Source organism: Thalassophryne amazonica, unplaced genomic scaffold, assembly GCF_902500255.1.
Source record: "Thalassophryne amazonica unplaced genomic scaffold, fThaAma1.1, whole genome shotgun sequence".
Classification (NCBI taxonomy): domain Eukaryota; kingdom Metazoa; phylum Chordata; class Actinopteri; order Batrachoidiformes; family Batrachoididae; genus Thalassophryne; species Thalassophryne amazonica.
This window is the reverse complement of record NW_022986246.1, coordinates 279,274-305,487: the sequence shown is the minus strand read 5'-3', so window position 1 is coordinate 305,487 and position 26,214 is coordinate 279,274. Positions and strand designations below refer to the sequence as shown.

The window sequence follows — 26,214 nt, the reverse complement described above, 5'->3', positions numbered from 1 at the left end:
CCTTGACGCCACCACCACCGAATCCATTTTGGACTTGGTGGTTCCATTCAAGACATTCAAGATCTATGGTTAATTCTGAGCCGAATGGCTCAGTCACACGGCACATAACGAAGCCCGAACAAAACAAGAAATCTGGACTTTCATTGACTTTCGTTGGCATTGTTTAACCTTCGCGCAGCTTCATTCCTGCAGCTGGCGCTTCGTCAGGATTTTTAAACTGTCGAAAAATTTGAACAAATGCTGCTAAAAACCTCAATTGGTCTATATTTTGTTTTGCTGTTGTTCTTGGTGTTTTTGTTATTGTTTTTTGTAACGTTAGCATTTAGTTTGATTTTGTTTGACCAACTGAATTTGTTCACACAGTGCAGAAGCCGTTTCTGAGCGCTACTGCTGTCACTGTGTTCATGTACTGTCAGAAATTACAGGGCAAACTCAGCCTGTTTGCTTGGATTTTTGTTTTATCTGTGTGTGGGGGGGTGGGTCAGCTTCACTGGGCTCAGGCACCTTATATTGGCGAGAATTAATCTTTGTGTGGCTCCTCCTCAACTCCTCAACTAAGACTAAACTCGAAGCTAGTCTGCCTGATGTCTTAGCTTCACATTTGACAAATACCCAGTCAGTAGACAGACTTGTGGATGGTTTAAACTCAGTGCTCAAAACTACACTCGACATGATTGCACCATCTGTGTTAAAACCGCGCTCCCCCAAATCACAGTCAGGTTCAATGATTATCTGCGTGACCTCAAGCATAAAGCAAGAGGTCTAGAATGGAAATGGCGTCATTCAAAATTAGAAGTATTCCACCTTGTGTGTCCTGATGCTATCTTAGACTATAAGCATGCATTACTGGCTACAAAGTTGACCTATTACTCTGATTTGATCAACAAAAACAAGCATGACTCAAAGTTCTTGTTCAACACGGTGGCAACACTTATTCATGGACAACCACCTGTAGTTCGCTCTCCTTTTACAGCACAAGATTTCCTGGATTACTTTGGGAAGAAAATAGAAGACATCAGGTTAAACATATCCCAGCCACTACACCCTGCTATTGAGGTGGGCACCATTACTGAGGTATTACCCAGATTTACAGAATTTGATAGTATCTCACTAGGCATGCTGACAAAACTCGTAATGTGAACAAAAAGCACAACCTGTTTATTTGATTCTATACCAACAAAACTGTTTAAGGACCTGTGGTCCACTCTTGGGCCAAATGTGCTGGAAATTATTAATCTCTCATTATCTTCTGGATTTGTTCCTAAATGTTTCTAATCTGCAGTGATTAAACCATTACTTAAGAAACCTAATCTTGACCCTAGTGTATTGACAAACTATCGGCCGATATCAAATCTATCATTTTGCTCTAAAATTCTGGAAAAAGTGGTGTCACGGCAGCTCGTAGACTATTTTACTGAGAATAATCTCTTTGAGCCACTGCAGTCTGCTTTTAGAAAATATCATTCCACAGAGACGGCTCTCACTAAAGTGGTGAATGATCTTCTGCTTACAATGGATTCAGACACCACTACGGTTCTGCTGCTGTTAGATCTCAGTGCTGCATTTGATACAGTGGATCATCATATTCTACTTGATAGGCTGGAAAATCATTTTGGGATTACTGGGAGTGCCCTTGCATGGCTGACGTCATACTTGACCAGTCGTTCTCATTGTGTTTTGTACAGTAACACTACCTCTAACCTTAGTGACATGAAAGTTGGGGTTCCACAGGGGTCCGTCTTAGGCCCCCTGCTTTTCTCCCTTTATATAGCACCCCTTGGGCACATATTGCGGCGTTTTGGGATTACCTTTCACTGCTATGCTGATGATACTCAGTTATACATGCTGATAACTGCTGGTAATCTCGTTAACATAAAATCCTTAGAAGATTGCCTTGCAGCAGTGAGAAGTTGGATGTCTAGAAACTTCCTACTTTTAAACTCTGATAAGACTGAAATGATGGTTCTTGAATGAATGAATGAATGAAAACTGTTTATTTCGAACATTTGATACAACAACAATTACAAGATAGATCAGTAAAGACAACAACAAAAAAGTTCCTACTGTGTACCCAACATGTCCGAAAAGGGGTAGGGTGAAGCATCAGCTTATTTATCCCTACCCCTTCTTCCCCACAACCAGTAATACCCTTTGCCACATATACACATAAATTCCTACACACCTAAACCGATATCAATATATATATATATACATATATATACACACACATACATATACACATCAACATACACATATATACACATATACATATATACACATATATATACACAAACATAAATATACACCTACACATACCTACTTACATACAAAATACTATATATTTACAAGCTGAAGCAAACAACAAAAACACCCTAACCCTCATTACCCTTCCTCCTCCCTATACCCAGAAAAAACCATATTTTTGTACCGCTGTTTGAACTGGTTCATGCTTGGACATTGCTTGAGCCCCACTCCCAATCTGTTCCACATCCTCACCCCACAGACAGAAATACAGAAACCTTTTAATGTTGTTCGTGCCCACTGATGCTTTAAATTAAATTTCCCCCTCAGACTGTAATCCCCTGATCTGTTAAAAAACATATTTTTAATATTTGCTGGAAGTAAATTGTTTATTGCTTTATACACAATTTGTACTGTTTGAAAATGAACCAAGTCTGTGAATTTTAAGAATTTGGATTGTAAAAATAGTGGATTTGTATGATCTCTATAGCCAGTATTATGAATAATTCTTATAGCTCTTTTCTGCATTACTGATAGTGATTGTGTTGTACCTTTATAAGTATTACCCCATACCTCTGCACAGTACTGTAAATATGGTAAAACCAGTGAGCAGTAAAGAATGCGGAGTGAGTTGTGGTCCAGAATATGTTTCGCTTTGTTTAGAACTGAAATGCTTCTTGACAGTTTACTTTGTATATGTTTTATATGAGTCTTCCAGTTTATCTTATCATCTATTATCACCCCCAGAAACTTATTTTCATGTACCCTTTCAATATCTACCCCCTCGACTTGTAACTGAACCTGTATATCTGTATTACAATAGCCAAATAACATGTATTTTGTTTTACTTAAGTTTAATGATAATTTGTTTCTGTCAAACCATATTTTCAATTTTCCCATTTCCATACTGATCCTCCTCAGTAACTCCTGCAAATCCCCCCCTGAACAAAAAATGCTTGTGTCATCTGCAAATAATACTAATTTTAATATTTTGGAAACATTGACAATATCATTTATATAAATTAGAAACAGTTTTGGACCCAATACTGACCCCTGTGGGACGCCACAAGCATTGTCCAAGCATGATGATGTATATTCCCCCAACTTCACAAACTGTTTTCTGTTACTTAAGTAGCTTCTCACCCAGTGCAACACCAACCCCCTAATCCCATACTGTTCAAGTTTATTGATTAATATGTCATGATTAATTGTATCAAAAGCCTTTTTAAGATCTATAAATATTCCAACTGAATGTAATTTGTGGTCTATGGCGTTTGTAATCTCCTCAACTGATTCTATTAATGCAAGTGATGTTGAACTATGTGCTCTGAATCCATATTGACTATCAGTAAGTAATTTATGTTTATTTATGAATTTGTCTAATCTATTATTGAATAACTTTTCTAATAATTTGGAAAATTGTGGAAGCAAAGAAACAGGTCTATAATTTGTGAAGTGGTGTCTATCCCCAGTCTTATACAGCGGCACAACCTTAGCTATTTTCATTTGATTGGGAAATTTACCGGTTTGAAATGATAAGTTACAGATGTATGTTAATGGTTCTACAATCCATTCAATGACCTGTTTTACCACCACCATATCAATTTCATTTAAATCGGTAGATGTTTTATATTTACAATTATTCACAATGTCTATAATTTCATTTCCATCCACTGCTGTGAGGAACATTGAACAGGGATTTCTTTCTATGAGATTATTATCCCAATCCTCAGGTTGGGAATCGGGAATTTTTTCTGCCAAGCTTGGTCCAATATTTACAAAAAAATTATTAAAACCGTTGACTACCTCATCCTTATTTTCCTTCTTGACATTATTATCAATGAAATACTGAGGGTAACTCTGTTTTTTATTACCATTTTTGATAATGCTATTTAATATATCCCATATTCCTTTAATATTGTTTTTGTTATTATATAATATGTTACTATAATATTCCTTCCTACATACCCGTATAATATTAGTTAATCTATTTTTGTATTTCTTATATCTATTTTCTGCCTCTTTAGTCTTTAGTTTTATGAATTCTCTATACAGTGTATTTTTCTTATTACATGCATTTCGTAACCCTTTCGTCATCCATGGTCGAGCTTGGATTTTTTGTTTTCTGTAGTCTTGTTTAATTGGACAATTTTTATCATATAATGATGTAAATATTTGTAAAAAAGTTTCATATGCACTATCAACATCACTTTCACTGTATACCTTTTCCCAGTTTTGCTCCTGTAAATCCTTCTTTAGTGTGTTCATGTTTTCCTCTGTCCGCACTCGCCTGTATTTTATTTTCTCCTCTGGCTGATTCCGCCGATGGTTTCTATTATAAACGATGAAAACTGGTAGATGATCACTAATGTTCTTGGTCCAGTGAGACATCAGCATCAATTTGACCAGTTAATACTCAGCCTAGGCTCATGTGTCATACATCACACTGACAAAGTGAGGAACCTTGGGGTAATTTTTGATCCTTTGTTGTCCTTTGACCTCCACATTAGAAATATTACTAGTACTGTTTTCTTCCACCTGCGAAATATAGTAAAGATTCTTCCCATCCTGTCTATGGCTGATGCTGAGACCCTGATCCATGCATTTATCTCTTCTAGATTGGACTACTGCAATGTTCTATTTTCTGGTTTACTGCAGTCTAACATTAGGGCTCTCCAATTGGTTCAAAATGCTGCTGCCAGACTTTTGACAGGAAGCAGAAACTTTGACCACATTACACCCATTTTGGCGTCTCTTCACTGGCTTCCTGTCCCAGTGAGATCAGATTTTAAGGTTCTGCTACTAGTCTATAAAATTATTCATGGACTGGCACCTCCCTACCTAGCTGACCTAATTAAACCTTAAGTACCGGCCCGGACTTTACGTTCTCAGTGTGCAGGACTACTTTGTGTCCCTAAGGTGAATAAGAAGTCTGCAGGTCACAGAGCTTTCTCTTATCGTGCCCCTGTTCTGTGGAATGATCTCCCTGCATCAATAAAACAGTCAGATTCTGTGGAGACTTTCAAGTCCAGACTTAAGACGCACTTATTTTCCCTTTCATATGGCTAGCATACTGGTATAGTATGTTACTATGCTTTTTACTCTTTTAATTAATTTTATTAGTAAACCGCGCGTGCCGCGGCCTCAACTTTACCTAAATTCATCTTAGTATTAGCGATCACCTTAGTATTTCTTCTGTTTTTGCTAATCCTCCGCCTCGGCCCGTGGCGGAGGATTAGCAGCAATCTTCCATTCCAGCTTATTAATTAATCCAAAACCCAGACAGAGCTTTAATTCATTTGAAAGCTTGACTCTTAGTCTTGTCCATCCAAACTGGAAGTCCCAAAAACCAGTTTTATTTGTTGTTATCTATCGTCCTCCTGGTCGTTACTGTGAGTTTCTCTGTGAATTTTCAGACCTTTTGTCTGACTTAGTGCTTAGCTCAGATAAGATAATTATAGTGGGCGATTTTAACATCCACACAGATGCTGAGAATGACAGCCTCAACACTGCATTTAATCTATTATTAGACTCAATTGGCTTTGCTCAAAAAGTAAATGAGTCCACCCACCACTTTAATCATATCTTAGATCTTGTTCTGACTTATGGTATGGAAATTGAAGACTTAACAGTATTCCCTGAAACCTCCCTTCTGTCTGATCATTTCTTAATAACATTTACATTTACTCTGATGGACTACCCAGCAGTGGGGAATAAGTTTCATTACACTAGAAGTCTTTCAGAAAGCGCTGTAACTAGGTTTAAGGATATGATTCCTTCTTTATGTTCTCTAATGCCATATACCAACACAGTGCAGAGTAGCTACCTAAACTCTGTAAGTTAGATAGAGTATTTCATCAATAGTTTTACATCCTCATTGAAGACAACTTTGGATGCTGTAGCTCCTCTGAAAAAGAGAGCCTTAAATCAGAAGTGCCTGACTCCATGGTATAACTCACAAACTCGCAGCTTAAAGCAGATAACCCGTAAGTTGGAGAGGAAATGGCGTCTCACTAATTTAGAAGATCTTCATTTAGCTTGGAAAAAGAGTCTGTTGCTCTATAAAAAAAAAGCCCTTCGTAAAGCTAGGACATCTTACTACTCATCACTAATTGAAGAAAATAAGAACAACCCCAGGTTTCTTTTCAGCACTGTAGCCAGGCTGACAAAGAGTCAGAGCTCTATTGAGCCAAGTATTCCTTTAACTTTAACTAGTAATGACTTCATGACTTTCTTTGCTAATAAAATTTTAACTATTAGAGAAAAAATTACTCATAACCATCCCAAAGATGTATCGTTATCTTTGGCTGCTTTCAGTGATGCCGGTTTTTGGTTAGACTCTTTCTCTCAGATTGTTCTGTCTGAGTTATTTTCATTAGTTACTTCATCCAAACCATCAACATGTCTATTAGACCCCATTCCTACTACGTTGCTCAAGGAAGCCCTACCATTATTTAATGCTTCAATCTTAAATATGATCAATCTGTCTTTGTTAGTTGGCTATGTACCACAGGCTTTTAAGGTGGCAGTAATTAAACCATTACTTAAAAAGCCATCACTTGACCCAGCTATCTTAGCTAATTATAGGCCAATCTCCAACCTTCCTTTTTTCTCAAAAATTCTTGAAAGGGTAGTTGTAAAACAGCTAACTGATCATCTGCAGAGGAATGGTCTATTTGAAGAGTTTCAGTCAGGTTTTAGAATTCATCATAGTACAGAAACAGCATTAGTGAAGGTTACAAATGATCTTCTTATGGCCTCAGACAGTGGACTCATCTCTGTGCTTGTTCTGTTAGACCTCAGTGCTGCTTTTGATACTGTTGACCATAAAATTTTATTACAGAGATTAGAGCATGCCATAGGTATTAAAGGCACTGCGCTGCAGTGGTTTGAATCATATTTATCTAATAGATTACAATTTGTTCATGTAAATGGGGAATCTTCTTCACAGACTAAAGTTAATTATGGAGTTCCACAAGGTTCTGTGCTAGGACCAATTTTATTCACTTTATACATGTTTCCCTTAGGCAGTATTATTAGAAAGCATTGCTTAAATTTTCATTGTTATGCAGATGATACCCAGCTTTATCTATCCATGAAGCCAGAGGACACACACCAATTAGCTAAACTGCAGGATTGTCTTACAGACATAAAGACATGGATGACCTCTAATTTCCTGCTTTTAAACTCAGATAAAACTGAAGTTATTGTACTTGGCCCCACAAATCTTAGAAACATGGTGTCTAACCAGATCCTTACTCTGGATGGCATTACCCTGACCTCTAGTAATACTGTGAGAAATCTTGGAGTCATTTTTGATCAGGATATGTCCTTCAATGCGCATATTAAACAAATATGTAGGACTGCTTTTTTGCATTTACGCAATATCTCTAAAATCAGAAAGGTCTTGTCTCAGAGTGATGCTGAAAAACTAATTCATGCATTTATTTCCTCTAGGCTGGACTATTGTAATTCATTATTATCAGGTTGTCCTAAAAGTTCCCTGAAAAGCCTTCAGTTAATTCAAAATGCTGCAGCTAGAGTACTGACGGGGACTAGAAGGAGAGAGCATATCTCACCCATATTGGCCTCTCTTCATTGGCTTCCTGTTAATTCTAGAATAGAATTTAAAATTCTTCTTCTTACTTATAAGGTTTTGAATAATCAGGTCCCATCTTATCTTAGGGACCTCATAGTACCATATCACCCCAATAGAGCGCTTCGCTCTCAGACTGCAGGCTTACTTGTAGTTCCTAGGGTTTGTAAGAGTAGAATGGGAGGCAGAGCCTTCAGCTTTCAGGCTCCTCTCCTGTGGAACCAGCTCCCAATTCAGATCAGGGAGACAGACACCCTCTCTACTTTTAAGATTAGGCTTAAAACTTTCCTTTTTGCTAAAGCTTATAGTTAGGGCTGGATCAGGTGACCCTGAACCATCCCTTAGTTATGCTGCTATAGACTTAGACTGCTGGGGGGTTCCCATGATGCACTGAGTGTTTCTTTCTCTTTTTGCTCTGTATGCACCACTCTGCATTTAATCATTAGTGATTGATCTCTGCTCCCCTCCACAGCATGTCTTTTTCCTGGTTCTCTCCCTCAGCCCCAACCAGTCCCAGCAGAAGACTGCCCCTCCCTGAGCCTGGTTCTGCTGGAGGTTTCTTCCTGTTAAAAGGGAGTTTTTCCTTCCCACTGAAGCCAAGTGCTTGCTCACAGGGGGTTGTTTTGACCGTTGGGGTTTTACATAATTATTGTATGGCCTTGCCTTACAATATAAAGCGCCTTGGGGCAACTGTTTGTTGTGATTTTGCGCTATATAAATAAAATTGATTGATTGACTGATTTTTCTTGTTGTTTAATGCTGACAAATTAGACTGTATTTTTGTCTTTCTGATGCCTGATTCTGTTTTTTCTCTGTTTGAGGTGCAGCTCCATCCAGAGATGGGTGTGATATTTCTGCTGGAGACCCTCCTGTCCTGTGCACCAACAACATTTCCTGTATATTTGTTTTGTGAATTGTTCTGGACCAGAGGGAGTTTTTTCTTACCACAGCTGCTCTGGGGGTTGGTAAGGTTAGACCTTACTGTGTGAAACACCTTGAGGCAACTCTGCTGTGATTTGGTGTTATATAAATGAACATAAACTGAATTTGAAATTGCATGCACAGAGGGTATTTTAGCATTGAGTTATATTTTTTTATTTCTCCTGGCTCTTGGATGAGTGACTGTGACGTCGTCATCATCAGAATGCTCACAAAAAAAGTTTACTGTTCTCAGGCTTGTTGGATGCAGATGTTGCCATGGAGACAGCACCTGCTGCTGACCAAGTGATGGAGAAGGTGAAGAAGAGATACCGAAAGAAGAAGACGAAGCTGGAGGAGTCCTTTCCACCTTACCTCCAGGTAGCACACATCTCTTTGGCCACTTACTGGCTACCTGCATCTTTCCAGCATTCTGATTGGCTGCCTGCACTTTTTCTGTGTTCTGATTGGCTGCCTGCACCATTTGACTCTGTCCAGGAAGCGTTTTTCGGTCGGGATTTGCTGGACAGGAGCCGGCAGCACGAGGGGAGGGCGGCACCACAGTCAGCGGTTGTTGTGCAATCGTTGTCATCGTCAGAAGATGTTGGCGCTCCTTCCTTTGGATTCCGTCGCCCCTCCCCTTCAGGTGCACCAGTTTGCACCACAGCAGCCATCGCTAGTAGGAAGCACGTGTCACTGTGTAAGTGTACTCGCTGTTAGTGCCGGTGCTGAGATCTTATTTGTTTGTGGTGTGGATGGCGGGATGTGCGTTACTGGAGGACGCTGACCTGGGACACGCAGGTCCTCGCCATCTGGACAGCTGGGGTGATCTCAGTCTCAGGTGGGACCAACAGTCCTGGTGGCTTCCTTGTTCAGCAGGAAGTGTTTGTAGCTAGTCGTTAATATCCGTCAGTTGTTTCATGCTGTTTGTCTGATCGCCACGTTTGCGGTCACCATGTGCTAAATGCTAACCTAGCTGATTCTACAGCTGACGAGAGCGTGGTGCTGTTTGAAGGGCCTATGTTTGTACTGAACATTCTTTTCCAGCTTCATCACTCTGTAATCCGGCTCCTGTGTGGAGGCATGGCTTATCGCCACAGTCAGCATCATTAGCCTCAGCGTCCTCTGTGAGGCGCTCTTCCTCTTGGGTTCATCTCATCATCCAGACTCTGTTTCTGTCTCACAGCTGGTCTGAGTCTCGGCTCAGATACCTCTGAGCCAATGAGGAGTGGTGGGCAGAGCCAGAGGGCTGTACAAGAGGAGCCTCTGGATGTCATCTTAAGTCCCGAGTTGGACAAGATGGTCACAGACGGTGAGACAGAGATTAGTTTTTATTCAGGAATAAAAAGACTGTTTTTGTTTTTTGTTGAGTTTAAAAAATGCTTCACTTGATATTTTCTCAGCAGTCCGCTAGACAGCGACACCAAGTGCCAAAAATATTTAAACTTAAACAGAAAAATTTAAAACCAGGTTGTTTTCTGAGTCGTCCTCAGAATATCTTCCTGTTTAGACTTGACAAAGACCTCGTCATCCTTTCTGGTCTTCTGTGGGAGGAAGACATGTTCCCACGCTGACTGGCTCCGTGTTCCAGCACCGAGTGTTTGTTTGTGGGTGTTCTATTTTTTTGTCTTCAGCTGTTTAAATACGCCACAGGGAGCATCTAGAGGATTGAGGACCTTGCCCATGGGCCCTTAGTGAATTTCCGGTCAGGCTGGGATTTGAACCGAGGATCCTCTGGTCCAGTGTTTGCCACTAGACCATCACCTCCCCTGGCTTCAAATTAATTATTTTCCAATGCCAAAAAGTCAGCTCAACGTGAGGGCAAGGTTTAAAAAACCAATAGCAAAAAACAGTTTATTGATGAGGGGAAGAAACCTGGAGCAGACCGGACTCAGCTGGGGGACCATCATCTTTGGTCACCCCAACAATTAAAACAAACATCTTAAAGCTGGACTAGTCGTTCGTGAAGGATGTCTCCGAAAGTAACTGTTCATTTGACACAAAGTCATTCTAGCAGGACCCAAGGATCCACCACACAGACCTGGGACCAAAAACATCCAGTCCTCACCTTATGTCACTGGTTAGAGTCCCGGTCTGACAACCAGACAGGAAGACAAGAAGCACCAGGACCCTAAAGCCTTGTACCGTCGTTCAACACTTTGACCACACACACACACACACACCTCTGATGGCTAAGTCCAGGAACTCACTGAAACTCTGAATCCTGGAACTTGGCTGATCGCTGCTCACATACATTTGTTTGGAATTGTAGCTTCATGAGTTCCATTTGCTGTTTGAGGATCGACACTAAAGCGGATCACCTGTTTTGTGCTTTAGTGTACGTTTTCTTATCTCATGTTGACCTGCTGTCACTGATCAGTTTTTATGTTCCAGGTGCGATCATCAGCAGACTGTCCAAGATCCCAGGTGAGACTGACAACACTGATAAACGGTCTGCAAACAAATAAACACACACACTGACCAGGCCAAACAGTCAGCGCACACACGCACACACGCTGACCAGGCCAAACAGTCAGCACACACGCACACACGCTGACCAGGCCAAACAGTCAGCGCACACACGCACACACGCTGACCAGGCCAAACAGTCAGCACACACACGCTCACACGCTGACCAGGCCAAACAGTCAGCACACACATGCACACACGCTGACCAGGCCAAACAGTCAGCGCACACACGCACACACGCTGACCAGGCCAAACAGTCAGCACACACATGCACACACGCTGACCAGGCCAAACAGTCAGCACACACACGCTCACACGCTGACCAGGCCAAACAGTCAGCACACACATGCACACACGCTGACCAGGCCAAACAGTCAGCGCACACACGCACACACGCTGACCAGGCCAAACAGTCAGCACACACATGCACACACGCTGACCAGGCCAAACAGTCAGCGCACACACGCTCACACGCTGACCAGGCCAAACAGTCAGCACACACATGCACACACGCTGACCAGGCCAAACAGTCAGCGCACACACGCTCACACGCTGACCAGGCCAAACAGTCAGCACACACATGCACACACGCTGACCAGGCCAAACAGTCAGCGCACACACGCTCACACGCTGACCAGGCCAAACAGTCAGCACACACATGCACACACGCTGACCAGGCCAAACAGTCAGCGCACACACGCACACACGTGACCAGGCCAAACAGTCCGCACACACATGCACACACGCTGACCAGGCCAAACAGTCAGCGCACACACGCTCACACGCTGACCAGGCCAAACAGTCAGCACACACATGCACACACGCTGACCAGGCCAAACAGTCAGCGCACACACGCACACACGCTGACCAGGCCAAACAGTCAGCACACACACGCTCACACGCTGACCAGGCCAAACAGTCAGCGCACACACGCTCACACGCTGACCAGGCCAAACAGTCAGCGCACACACGCTCACACGCTGACCAGGCCAAACAGTCAGCACACACATGCACACACGCTGACCAGGCCAAACAGTCAGCACACACGCACACACGCTGACCAGGCCAAACAGTCAGCGCACACACGCACACACGCTGACCAGGCCAAACAGTCAGCACACACACGCTCACACGCTGACCAGGCCAAACAGTCAGCGCACACACGCTGACCAGGCCAAACAGTCAGCGCACACACGCACACACGCTGACCAGGCCAAACAGTCAGCGCACACACGCACACACGCTGACCAGGCCAAACAGTCAGCACACACACGCACACACGCTGACCAGGCCAAACAGTCAGCGCACACACGCTCACACGCTGACCAGGCCAAACAGTCAGCGCACACACGCTCACACGCTGACCAGGCCAAACAGTCAGCGCACACACGCTGACCAGGCCAAACAGTCAGCGCACACACGCACACACGCTGACCAGGCCAAACAGTCAGCACACACACGCTCACACGCTCGGGGCGACTTATGTTGTGATTTTGCACTTTATAAATCAAATGAAAAAAATGAATAAAATGATTAAAGAAAACAGCCAGAAAATAAATGAAGATGTCTGAGGAGGCTTGCTTCACTTCAGGCTGAAATTATTGACAGAAGAATTAAAATCCTTTTTGTAAATTTATCCACCATTAATTTTTGTGTTTCAGGAAAACACTGGCCGCTTTATTAGGTACTCCTTGCTAATTCTGTATTTTTGACCCAGTTTTGACTTGAGAACATTTTTAGTTCTTGGTGGCGTAGATCCAACAAGGTGCTGGAGACATTCTTCAGGAGATGTTGGTCCATGTTAACATGATGACATCATACCCCAGTATTCAGCAGTTTGATTGTCAGACACCAACAGCTGTGCCACGTTTAGTCACTTCAGCACTCTGCCACGTGATTGGCTGATGAGCACCTAAACAGGCACGCTGAATCATGTGGCCAGGTTGTTCAGAATGTTTCTGGTTAACTTTGTACCAGGTGATTGTTTGTGTGCAGAGCTGGAGGGGAAGGATGTGGAGGAGGTGTTCACTGCAGTGCTGAGTCCAGACAACCAGTCAGAACGCAGCCAGAACATGCACACTGCTGCTGGCACCAAGGTCTCAGGTGTGTACTCATGCACGTGTCTGCCACTCCGGTGGTGTGTTCCCAGCTGTAACGTTGATTAGCTCTTGTCTTCCAGTTCCTGGTGCGTTTCCTCGTCTTTCAGTGATGAACGGTCTGATGGCTTCTCCTCATGTTGCTTCAACTCCCGTGATGTCGAGCAGCAGGCAAGGTGCAGTTAGCGTTCAGACGTCTTCCCCCGAGGGCCCGGCCCCTGCATTGGTCCCCACCCCAACCTCGTCTTCAGGCTCGGCCCCAACAATCCTGCTGTCAGGAGACGGAGAGCAGGACGTGATGTCGAGCGCTCAGAGGGGCACATTGAGGTGGGAAAAGGAAGAATCCTTGGGCGAGCTCGCTGCCGTTGCCCCGGTGCTATACTGTAACACCAACTTCTCCGAGCTGCGAGAGCAATACCCAGGTACCAGCACACTCACCGCTTTCCCACAAACCACTTTATATTCAAAAAACACAACAAAGAGAAAAAGAGAAACTTACAGTAAGAGAAGAAATGTGAACAGGGACATTTACCGGCAACAAGAAGTATCCACAGGTTTTTTTTTTTCTGAGGTTTGTATGTCTGAAAGGATCATTTCAGGCTGTGCAAGAGCATCCGACTCCAGCTCCAGGACCGTGAGTGAACATCAGACGTGGGTCTGATGTTCACTCACTGTCCCGGACCAGGATTCGGACACCATGGTGGGACTGATGGGATATGAAAGAACCAAACCTGATGCTGTTGATATGTTCTCAGAACCTACAAATGTTGTCCATTTTCAGAATGGTCCATCAGAGTGAAGCAGATCGCCAAACTGTGGAGGAAGGCCAGCCCTCAGGACAGAGCGCCATTTGTGGTCAGTTATCCTCTAAACACATGTTGGTTTGTTGGTCATGTTTCAAATCCTAAGCAGCTGGTTCTCCTCCCTCCTCCAGCAAAAAGCGAGGGACAACCGGGCCGCACAGCGCATCAACAAAGTGCAGCTGACCAGTGATCCAATCAAACGGCAGCATCCTGTGCAGCCGCCACTGGCTGTACCCTGCGACCCTGTCCCAGCGGAGGCTCACGTCATGTTCAAGGACTCACTGAGACCCAAAGAGTTGGAACAGGAGCAAGAGTGGAAATTGAGACAGGTGAGCAGCATCATCTGGTTGATGAGGTCAGACTAAGTGCGAGCATCACTCTTTGTTTACTTTGTGACATTTTGTAGCAAATGCGCCAGAAAAGTAAACAGCTGGCAAAAATGGAGGCCACTCAGAAACTGGAGCAGGTGAAGAATGAGCAACTTCTGCAGCAGAGACGCCACCAGATGCTGTCAGGCCAGAGCTTCTTGGACGCTGCTTCCCCTCCACAGCCCACAGAGTCAAAAATCCACAGTGTCTTCCTCAAACCACAAGCTCCGCCTCCTTCAGGTTCCAGTTCACTGCCACCCTCTCCTCTCCCCACCTCCCCTCTCCATCAGCTCCCATCTTCTCCCAAAATGTTCTCCCCACCCTCCTCCCGTCCCTCCTCACCCTGGGACACTTTCTCAAAAGGAGCAGCTCCTCCACACCCAGGGGGCTCTCAGTCCACAGATGCACAGTTCACCTCCTCCCCGGCCCATGATGCTTTGGGCTCTCCCACACCTTCCCCAGAGTCGAAAGGCTCAGAATGCTCCCGAACACTTGGACCTCAACCAGGTAACTTCATCCATCCATCCTCATCTGCTTGTCACTTTGTTTCCTCTTCCTTACAGTCTCTCCTGCTTGTCTCAGTCTGCTCCCCCTGACGCTCTCTCCTGCTTGTCTCGGTCTGCTCCTCCTGACACTCTCTCCTGCTTGTCTCAGGCTGCTCCTCCTGACGCTCTCTCCTGCTTGTCTCGGTCTGCTCCTCCTGACGCTCTCTCCTGCTTGTCTCAGTCTGCTCCTCCTGACGCTCTCTCCTGCTTGTCTCAGTCTGCTCCTCCTGACGCTCTCTCCTGCTTGTCTCAGTCTGCTCCTCCTGACGCTCTCTCCTGCTTGTCTCAGTCTGCTCCCCCTGACGCTCTCTCCTGCTTGTCTCGGTCTGCTCCCCCTGACGCTCTCTCCTCGTCCGTCTGTTTCTGACACTCTCTCCTGCTTGTCTCGGTCTGCTCCTCCTGACGCTCTCTCCTGCTTGTCTCGGTCTGCTCCCCCTGACGCTCTCTCCTGCTTGTCTCGGTCTGCTCCCCCTGACGCTCTCTCCTGCTTGTCTCGGTCTGCTCCTCCTGACGCTCTCTCCTGCTTGTCTCGGTCTGCTCCCCCTGACGCTCTCTCCTGCTTGTCTCGGTCTGCTCCCCCTGACGCTCTCTCCTGCTTGTCTCGGTCTGCTCCTCCTGACACTCTCTCCTGCTTGTCTCGGTCTGCTCCCCCTGACGCTCTCTCCTGCTTGTCTCAGGCTGCTCCTCCTGACGCTCTCTCCTGCTTGTCTCGGTCTGCTCCTCCTGACGCTCTCTCCTGCTTGTCTCGGTCTGCTCCTCCTGACGCTCTCTCCTGCTTGTCTCGGTCTGCTCCTCCTGACGCTCTCTCCTGCTTGTCTCAGTCTGCTCCACCTGACGCTCTCTCCTCGTCCGTCTGTTTCTGACACTCTCTCCTGCTTGTCTCAGTCTGCTCCTCCTGACGCTCTCTCCTGCTTGTCTCGGTCTGCTCCCGCTGAAGCTCTCTCCTGCTTGTCTCAGTCTGCTCCCCCTGACGCTCTCTCCTGCTTGTCTCGGTCTGCTCCCCCTGACGCTCTCTCCTGCTTGTCTCAGGCTGCTCCTCCTGACGCTCTCTCCTGCTTGTCTCGGTCTGCTCCTCCTGACGCTCTCTCCTGCTTGTCTCGGTCTGCTCCTCCTGACGCTCTCTCCTGCTTGTCTCGGTCTGCTCCTCCTGACGCTCTCTCCTGCTTGTCTCAAGTCTGCTCCACCTGACGCTCTCTCCTCGTCCGTCTGTTTCTGACACTCTCTCCTGCTTGTCTCAGTCTGCTCCTCCTGACGCTCTCTCCTGCTTGTCTCGGTCTGCTCCCGCTGAAGCTCTCTCCTGCTTGTCTCAGTCTGCTCCCCCTGACGCTCTCTCCTGCTTGTCTCAGTATGCTCCCCCTGACGCTCTCTCCTGCTTGTCTCAGTCTGCTCCCCCTGACGCTGTCTCCTGCTTGTCTCAGTCTGCTCCTCCTGACGCTCTCTCCTGCTTGTCTCAGTCTGCTCCTCCTGACATTCTCTCCTCATCCGTCTGTTTCTGACACTCTCTCCTTCTTGGCTTTGTCTGCTCCTCCTTACGCTCTCTCTTCATTGTCAGTCTGCTCCTCCTGACGCTCTCTCCTGCTTGTCTCAGTCTGCTCCCCCTGACGCTCTCTCCTGCTTGTCTCAGTCTGCTCCTCCTGACGCTCTCTCCTGCTTGTCTCAGTCTGCTCCTCCTGACGCTCTCTCCTCACCTGTCTGTTTCTGACACTCTCTCCTTCTTGGCTTTGTCTGCTCCTCCTTACTCTCTCTCTTCATTGTCTGTCTGCTCCTCCTGATGCTTTCTCCTTCTTGTCTCTGTCTTCTTCTGACGCTGTCTCCTTCTGACGCTGTCTCCTTCTTGGCTCTGTCTGCTTCTGATGCTCTCTCCTGCTTGTCTCGGTCTGCTCCTCCTGACGCTCTTTCCTCGTTGTCTCAGTCTGCTCCTCCTGATGTTCTCTCCTGCTTGTCTCTGTCTGCTCCTCCTGATGCTCTCTCCTTCTTGTCTCGGTCTGCTCCTCCTGACGCTCTCTCCTTCTTGTCTCGGTCTGCTCCTCCTGACGCTCTCTCCTTCTTGTCTCGGTCTGCTCCTCCTGACACTCTCTCCTTCTTGTCTCGGTCTGCTCCTCCTGACACTCTCTCCTTCTTGTCTCGGTCTGCTCCTCCTGAAGCTCTCTCCTTCTTGTCTCGGTCTGCTCCTCCTGAAGCTCTCTCCTTCTTGTCTCTGTCTGCTCCTCCTGACGCTCTCTCCTTCTTGTCTCTGTCTGCTCCTCCTGACGCTCTCTCCTTCTTGTCTCTGTCTGCTCCTCCTGATGCTCTCTCCTTCTTGTCTCGGTCTGCTCCTCCTGATGCTCTTTCCCTCTTGTCTCGGTCTGCTCCTCCTGACGCTCTTTCCCTCTTGTCTCAGTCTGCTCCTCCTGACGCTCTCTCCTCGTTGTCTGTCTGCTCCTGATGCTCTCTCCTCGTTGTCTGTCTGCTCCTGACGCTCTCTCCTCGTTGTCTGTCTGCTCCTGACGCTCTCTCCTCGTTGTCTGTCTGCTCCTGACGCTCTCTCCTCGTTGTCTGTCTGCTCCTGACGCTCTCTCCTCGTTGTCTGTCTGCTTCTGACGCTCTCTCCTGCTTGTCTCGGTCTGCTCCTCCTGACGCTCTCTCCTTCTTGTCTCGGTCTGCTCCTCCTGACGCTCTCTCCTGCTTGTCTCGGTCTGCTCCTCCTGACGCTCTCTCCTTCTTGTCTCGGTCTGCTCCTCCTGACGCTCTCTCCTGCTTGTCTCGGTCTGCTCCTCCTGACTCTCTCTCCTGCTTGTCTTGGTCTGCTCCTCCTGACGCTCTCTCCTGCTTGTCTCGGTCTGCTCCTCCTGACGTTCTCTCCTGCTTGTCTCGGTCTGCTCCCCCTGACGCTCTCTCCTTGTTCTCAGTCTGCTCCTCCTGATGCTCGCTCCTGCTTGTCTCAGTCTGCTCCTCCTGATGCTCTCTCCTCGTTCTCAGTCTGCTCCTTCTGATGCTCTCTCCTCCTTTTCTACTTTTCCCAGGGTCACAGCAGAGCAGAGTGGATATGATGAGCCCATCTGCATGCTCCGCTCCCAGAATTGGGCCCGCTGACCTGTGCCACAAAGGCCAGGCTGGTGAGCTTGGAGCTGTTGGAGTGTTTAAAGCCCCCATGCCCCCCCTGCAGGAATTGACTGTTGACCCAGTAGGAAGAAGGGACCTACCTCGATCTGCAGACCTGGGCTTCACTCTTTTCCACTCCCAGGATCCATCTTTCGCTTCCATCCCACTGTCAGGGATTGCCTCCCCCAACTGCAGCCCATACACCCAGGCGCCTGGTACTCCCAGGTCTGACTACACCCAGCAGGCCAATGAATCCTTTTCTCACCAGTCGCCGTTAGCTTCGCACTCTTCACCTGAGTCCTACACCAATCCTCAGACTCCTGGTACACCTCTGTTGCATTCTGACCCTTTGTACCTCACCACACCACCAAGACCAGTCCAGTACGGCCAACACTCAGCCAACAGGAAGCCGTCCCCCTCCCACCCAGTACTCGTCTCGTGTGTGTCTAACCCAGAGGCACCTCATGCTTTACTAACAGAGTGCCTCCCTCAGTCTCCAGAAACCCCGTCTCCCAGTCTGCAGAGGCCCTCATCAGACCTCTGCACCCAATGGTCTCAGTCCCAGCTGGAAGCGGTCAGCCTTCAACCAGCTGGTCCTGGCTCATGCAGCCTGACTCCAGAGATGACCTTCAGCCCGTCCCACCTTCAGGTACCTGATGAAACTGTGAGTCGGCTATACCACAGGTTGATTTATGACCATGCTGTTGGTCTGTGTTGGATGCTGCAGTTCAGTGCAGCAGGGCATTAACTGGAACAGGAGGACGAGCTCGAGGGCAAGGGCCGAAATATTCCCCGCCACAAAATTTGAAAATGTAAAAAAGAGCAACGCAGCCATGAGGATGTTTTGGCTCTGTTCTCGTTTCTGTGTGGAGTTCCACAGGGCAAAAATACCCGAACATACAACTTCATCTAACTGTTTTATGTTATAGAAAATTTACAGTCTGAAGGCAAAGGGACCTTTCAACATAAAATCATGTCTGTGTAAATTGCTTAAAATAATTTATTAATTCCAGACAGCTAGTCAGTTTTTGAGGTGGGCTGAAGTACAGCACAGGTGGGCCATATGTGGCCTGCGGCCCGCACGTTGGGCAGCCATGCAAAGACAGAAGGCAGAAGCTTTGCTGCAGAGTGTCTGTTTAGTCATAGCCATGCATCGTACACGATATGCTGCACGAGACGAGATTTTTACATGTTTAAGAAAATGTCTGTGATGAAATATGTGACTGGAAAAAGTCTGAAAACTCAAAATGATGCAGGAACATTCTGACACATTTCAACTCATCGTCATGTCAGTTCTGCTTCATCAGGAAAACGCTGCAAACTCAACTTTCACAAATACTGAAGTTTGTCTTCATAGCATCTGACCAGTTGTTATTATTCTTGAAGCAGCACAGGGAGTGACACCGTTTATTGACCAACAGCCACACGTCAAACGGCAACTTTACCGCTTTCACTGCCGACTCCCAAGCATTTTCTGTTCGGCTGCTCACTGCCTCCAAACATCTCCGTCTATCTGTGTCTCTGTGCAGCAGGTGGTGCTGTGGAGCTAATGGAAGTGTTGTGCGCTTTGGTGGACTTGACACGTCGTGTGACGGCGTCTCTGCCGAGCCTGTGAACACACGTTGTTCAGCAGGTGACCCCATGGTGAAAATGCACATTCAGCAGCAACATGGGCATTGCAATTGGTTGTTGTGTTGCACACTAACCAATGAGAGCCCACAATCAAACCCCTTCGTGGCAGAAAATGACCTGTGGGTTTTGAGTAAGAGGCGGGTTGTCGTGTCTGTGGACGACTTGATGTCTGGCCTCAGCAGTCTGTGGTCGTGTCCGTCCGTCTGGACTGCAGTTTACAGCTCAGTGTCCTTTTTCTCTCTCCTCCAGTCTCCAGGAAAACAGCATCTTTCAGGATCCACAACCCCTGGCAGCAAGACCCCAAAGCACCCTGGGTTATCTGAGGACAGTCTTGTCCCTGGTTTGAACAGTCACAACCTGTCGCAGCAGAATCACATGATGCCTGGTGCCTCACTGACGAACAAGATGGCAGCCGGTGACAAGGCGGCGGAGAGCGGAAGCACTGTGGATGGAGCAGCAGGTGCGCTGCCTCAGCTGGCAGACTCTGAGGAGAAGCTGAGACAGGTAACCAGACCAAGACTGCTCAGCAGTCAGGCAGTGACTTAGTGGGTTGAAGTGATGAGTTAGCTTTGAGTTGAACTTTGACCTGCTGTGTCGTGTTGATGCAGCGCCAGAGGCTGCGGCAGCTCATCCTGAATCAGCAGCAGCAGAAGATTGTTCTGCGGCAGGAGAAAGGTCTGAATGAAGCCAATGCTGCCACCTCACCAGCTGCACACCAGCGGGCGCAGGAGGGTGAGCGCTCCGCCCCTCGCTGTGACCCGTTTGGGCACCCTCCCCCGCCATACCCGGGCATAGTGAGGCCCAGCGGGCCGCCGCCGGCCCCAGCACGAGCTCTCAGGGTCCCTCCAGGTGTTTCCTCCAGCCAGGCTCCTTTCCACAGGGAGCTGGGAGTCCAACCTCTGGCCCTGAGGTCAGACCACAAACACGGCTGCTTCTTCTCGTTTTCAATCTCTCCTCCTTTCATGGTGTCTGTTCTTCAGTCCTGTTCTGTCTCGTCATCTCCTGCTCTTACACACTGTTTTTCTTGCTAGCCTTTCCACCCGTCCTCCTTTCCCTTCATCTTCTTTGCTGCTTCGGTTTGTTGACTTTTTTATGCTTTTTCATCCACATTCCCCATTTCCTTTGCACATGTTCTTTTCCCTGCTTTCCGTCTTTCCTTCCCCTCCCATCTTATCTCCTCTTTCCTTAGTTTTTCCTCCTCTGTCCCTCTTCTCCTCAGTTGACTCCACCTTTGCCCAACTCTCCTTCAGTATTTCTCTTCTTCTGATGATTTTTGGTGTTTTTTCCACACTTTTTTCTTCTTTTCCTTTCCAGGTTTGTCCCTCCTGGATCTCCTGCAGTACTCCAGGACTCGTCCTTGCATCCACTTCAGGTTTCAGGTCCTGGTTCCGTACTCCCTGGCCAGATGAGGAGGCTGATGATATCGGAGTTACCTAGGCTTCGCCCCCCTTCTCACCTGGTGACAGGTAAGGACCATCCCACTGACAGGTTCTTGATGATTGGTGGATTGATCAGTGAAATCTGACGCTTTTTTCTACAAATATTTTTTCTTAGAACCAGGCAAACAAATACAGCATTCACAAATCTATCATCCCTTTTTACAAATACAATACAAAGGTTTTTTTTTGTTTACAGAAAGAAAAAAAACAAACCACATTAAATACCCCCCCCCCCCCCCCCCCCCCCCCCAGCTTCATATCTCAGCTCCCCAAAGTCAACATAAAAACGTCATCAGATAAAAGCACACTCATATACATGACAAATGCAAAAGGTAAAGACGGTGACAGGCATTCAGTTTGGTAAAACCTAAAAATTTGAAAAATAAGAAATAAAGCACTGCCATTTATTGTAAAACCTTTGTGTACATCCTTGTAAAGTGTATTTAATTTTCTCAAGTTTTAGAAAAAACATGTCTTTAAGCCACAAGGAAATGGATGGACATTTATCAGACTTCCAGTGTAACAATAAGGAGCATCTAGCGATTGAAGATGTAAAAGCAGTAATGTCCTTTTGAGCAGAACTGAGTGCTGATGAGGAGTCAGGAACATCAACTACACAACCCCAATTCCAGTGAAGTTGGGATGTTGTGTAAAATGTAAATATAAACAGAATACAATGATTTTCAAATCCTCTTCAACCTATATTCAGTTGAATACACCACAAAGACAAGATATTTAATGTTCAAACTGATAAACTTTTATTGTTTTTATGCAAATATTTACTCATTTTGAAATGGATGCCTGCAACAGGTTTCTAAAAAGCTGGGACAGTGGTATGTTTCCCACTGTGTTACATCACCTTTCCTTCTAACAACACTCGATGTCAAGCGTTTGGGAACTGAGGACACTAATTGTTGAAGCTTTGTAGGTAGAATTCTTTCCCATTCTTGCTTGATGTACGACTTCAGTTGTTCAACAGTCCGGGGTCTCCGTTGTTCCCAACTCTTTACCCCTTGCATTTTAATTTTGACACTTGAATCAGCACTTAAAGTTAAAATGAAATAATAGATCTTTATATCAGTCCTTTCTGATGTGGATAATGTGAGATAGTTTTTTTTTTTTTTTTCAGGAGGTACAGAGGGAAAATTTGGGGAAACATTTAGAGGAAAAATTCAGAATTTGTAAATAATGAAACAGATGTGTAGCAGGCAAATTATATTTGGAAGATAAATTAACAGAACTATCAAATACCTGGGTTTGTTCAGGTCCTGAGCAGTAAGTCGGACTTGTTTCCGGTGGGCGTTGGCTTCAGTCAGGGCTGCACCTTGTCACCTTGAGATATTCATGGACAGGATATTGAGGCGTAGTCTGGGGGAGGAGGGTTTCCAGTTTGGTGGGCTCAGGGTCTCATCACTGCTTTTTGCAGATGATGTGGTCCTGTGGTTCTCAGTCGTAAACTGATGGATTGCCTACTCCAGGTAGGGAATGAGCTCTTGCCTCAAGTGAAGGAGTTCAGGTACCTCGGGGTCTTGTTAATAAGTGAGGGGACAGTGGAGCGTGAGATTGGCCGGAGAATTGAATAGAATAGAATTTATTATTATCATTGTACATGACACCAGAAAAAAAATACTGTGCATGACAATGAAATTAAAAACAATCTCTTAAAAGCACATTTAAAATAAATAAATAACCCTAAAAATTCTAGATAAAACCTAGTTAAAAACACTCAATCACAACCATAAAATGGCAGGTCCAGCAGCATTCAGTGCACAAACAGCTCTTCCCACAAAGCTATTTTTAAGTCTGTTTGTTCTGGCCTTAAGTGTCCTGTATCGTCTGCCTGATGGCAATAATTCAAACAAATAGTGTCCAGGATGGGAGGGGTCTCTGATTATAGTCCTTGCCTTCCTGAGACAACAACTTGTATACAGTTCCTCTAATGAAGGCAAGAGACAACCAGTGATCTTCTGGTCTGTGGTGATGACCCTCTGGAGAGCTTTCCTGTCTGTGACCGTGCAGCTGGCAAACCACACACAAAGACAGTAGGTCAAAATGCTCTCTATGGAGCAGCGATAGAATCGGCGCAGCAGGGGCGGTGTTGCATTCACTCTACCGTACTGTTGTGATGTAAAGGGAGCTGAGGCAAAGGGCAAAAGGCAAAGCTCTCGATCTACTGGTCAATCTTTGTTCCTACTCTCACCTATGGTCATGAGTGTTGGGTCATGACCAAAAGAATTAGATTGCGGGTACAAGTGGCCGAAATGGGCTTCCTTAGGAGGGTGGCTGGTGTCTCCCTTAGAGATAGGGTGAGAAGTTCGGTCATCCGTGGGGAGCTCAGAGTGGAGTCGCTGCTCCTTCACGTTGAAAGGAGCCAGCTGAGGTACCCAGCTGAGGTACCCGAACCCCAAAAACATCAAGCCGACGTTGAGAGAAACACACGGTCGGACAATCGTGTACGATATCATGGCAGTGGCTTCGTGCATGTTCCTATGCATGCACAAACAGAGTACCATACATGTCAACCTATACGGATTGTCCGTAACTTATACAGATTTTTCCGAGTTTCAGAGTTTTACGGACGTACAAATAATGTCTTAACGGATATTCAAGGTTTTCTGTTGTAAATTTATTTAACTGTTGTTTTTCTTAACTCCGCGGACTTTCGGCCAGCCGTCCACCATCTTTGTACCCCTCATAGAAGCTGTGTGATGACGTGCGCAATGTGAGCGTCCAATCGGAATTGGTTCACCGTCACATGGTTTTCCAAAATTCAGTTGTAGGGCAGATTTACCTCACGTGAAAAGCCAAAGATCGTTTTCAGGAGTGATATGTTACTAGTTGGCCCGTTTGAATAGCCCCATGGGTGCTCCAATGAGTACATACTATTAGTACATACTCAGTGCACCCTGCGCCATTACGCATAGCGATCAGTGAAAGCAGGAGCACACGAGAGTCTCTGATGACAATCTCACGTGCTCAAACAAAGAGTGTGTAACTATCAGGATTGCTCCACTAGTTTGCATGTGAATGTTACTGGATAACTCTGTTGCTTTCTCTGCGTAAAGCACTGTTTACCATATCAATGGACAACAAAACGCATAGACCATTTTGTATATATTGTTCAAAATGTGCATTTGTGTTTATTGTTTGAACCTTTTTGTTGTACAGTCTTTCACACAAGACCTCAAATTACCTTTATAAAGTGTCAAAACAGTTGTTTGTTATAGTTTGCTGTGTGTTTTGAATAAATGTGTGTGGAAAATTATTTTTCGCTTAATTTTTTTCTTGCCTATTTTTGATTGTAAACCTTTATTACACTTATAAAACACAACAAAAGCATATATATTCTGAAAGCACAGGTTGTCCTGAAAAAAAGAGACATAAAACTTGATTGTGGGATGCAGGGAGAGCTGTTAACAGCAATAATAAAACATTTATGCCAGGTGAGTGAACTGTGCAAAAAATGCCCTCGGACAAATCATTGAGAAAAGGTGGACGAAAGAGCTTTATCACCAAATAGCCTGCAAATCAAGAGCACAAAAGGAACGAAAGAGGAACTAAACAAAACTGAAGCTAACGATCTCCACTCTTTAAATGAAATGCACCTGGAGCTCCTGTTGGAGCAGTGTGTGTCTGCATCTCTGCGTTTCAGGACTCGGCGCTGGGTCGGAGGTCATAGCGCCTGAGTCCTGGAGAAACTGCAAACAGAAGCGCGTGATCCGACCCACTGTGGAGATCTGTGCGCACGTTGGTGGATCCACCTGCTCTGGTTCCTCGTCTAGAACAACAGATGGATCATCTCCTTCATCATCAGAATCCTCATGTGCTTTTAATGTATGAACAGTTGTGTGTAGCCCTTGCTGCATTCCTGCCTTTGTTTTGTTTTTTTTTCCATTGTAGAAACGTGCTCCGTTCTCAAAATGGTAACGCAAACAGCACTCAGTTTTGAAGATATACAGTGGGACACACTGCTTCATTGGCAGGTCTGCGAAAATCAGATCGCAAAGTTCAAAGTCCTTCTGTGCCCCCCCCCCCCCCCCCCCCCCAAAGAAGTTGGAAATATTGGCATTTAACGTCACAGGCAAACTTAAAACTGTCTCATGTTTCAGCATTGAGAGCGAGACAGAGGGAGAGAGAGAGAAATAGCGCTGTCTGTCTCTCTGCCTTTTTTTTTTCCCCAAAACCCTGGTGTTTCTGATCACCGGCGCTGTGGCTGTGTGATCAAGCAGTCACACGCACGCGTGCAGATTCGATTACCATTTGTGATCACACACGCACAGGCGCAACAAATGTGGATCAGACACATGCACGGCCTTCATCTTCTCTCCAGCTGATTCACTCTGGATGAATGCATTCAGTGTTTGGATGTGTTGTACAACCCCTGGCAATAATTATGGAATCACCGGCCTCGGAGGATGTTCATTCAGTTGTTTAATTTTGTAGAAAAAAAGCAGATCACAGACATGACACAAAGCTAAAGTCATTTCAAATGGCAACTTTCTGGCTTTAAGAAACACTATAAGAAATCAGGAAAAAAAATTGTGGCAGTCAGTAACGGTTACTTTTTTAGACCAAACAGAGGGAAAAAAATATGGACTCACTCAATTCTGAGGAAAAAATGATGGAATCATGAAAAACAAAAGAACACTCCAACACATCACTAGTATTTTGTTGCACCACCTCTGGCTTTTCTAACAGCTTGCAGTCTCTGAGGCATGGACTTAATGAGTGACAAACAGTACTCTTCATCAATCTGGCTCCAACTTTCTCTGATTGCTGTTGCCAGATCAACTTTGCAGGTTGGAGCCTTGTCATGGACCATTTTCTTCAACTTCCACCAAAGATTTTCAATTGGATTAAGATCCGGACTATTTGCAGGCCATGACATTGACCCTATGTGTCTTTTTGCAAGGAATGTTTTCACAGTTTTTGCTCTATGGCAAGATGCATTATCATCTTGAAAAATGATTTCATCATCCCCAAATATCCTTTCAATTGATGGGATAAGAAAAGTGTCCAAAATATC

The 26,214-nt window shown here is 45.7% G+C and overlaps 1 protein-coding gene across 1 annotated transcript in view; it reads left to right on the top strand.

Moving 5' to 3' along the window:
- Window positions 1-26,214, top strand: part of LOC117505783 — a 283,549-nt gene that overhangs the window by 167,474 nt on the left and 89,861 nt on the right. The window contains 13 exon segments of the mRNA XM_034165323.1: window positions 9,012-9,136; window positions 9,254-9,455; window positions 9,942-10,067; window positions 11,150-11,182; window positions 13,220-13,327; window positions 13,404-13,742; window positions 14,102-14,175; window positions 14,255-14,452; window positions 14,530-14,998; window positions 18,039-18,766; window positions 19,996-20,253; window positions 20,358-20,659; window positions 21,064-21,215. Of these exon segments, the coding sequence (XP_034021214.1) occupies window positions 9,012-9,136; window positions 9,254-9,455; window positions 9,942-10,067; window positions 11,150-11,182; window positions 13,220-13,327; window positions 13,404-13,742; window positions 14,102-14,175; window positions 14,255-14,452; window positions 14,530-14,998; window positions 18,039-18,766; window positions 19,996-20,253; window positions 20,358-20,659; window positions 21,064-21,215 (3,114 nt within the window).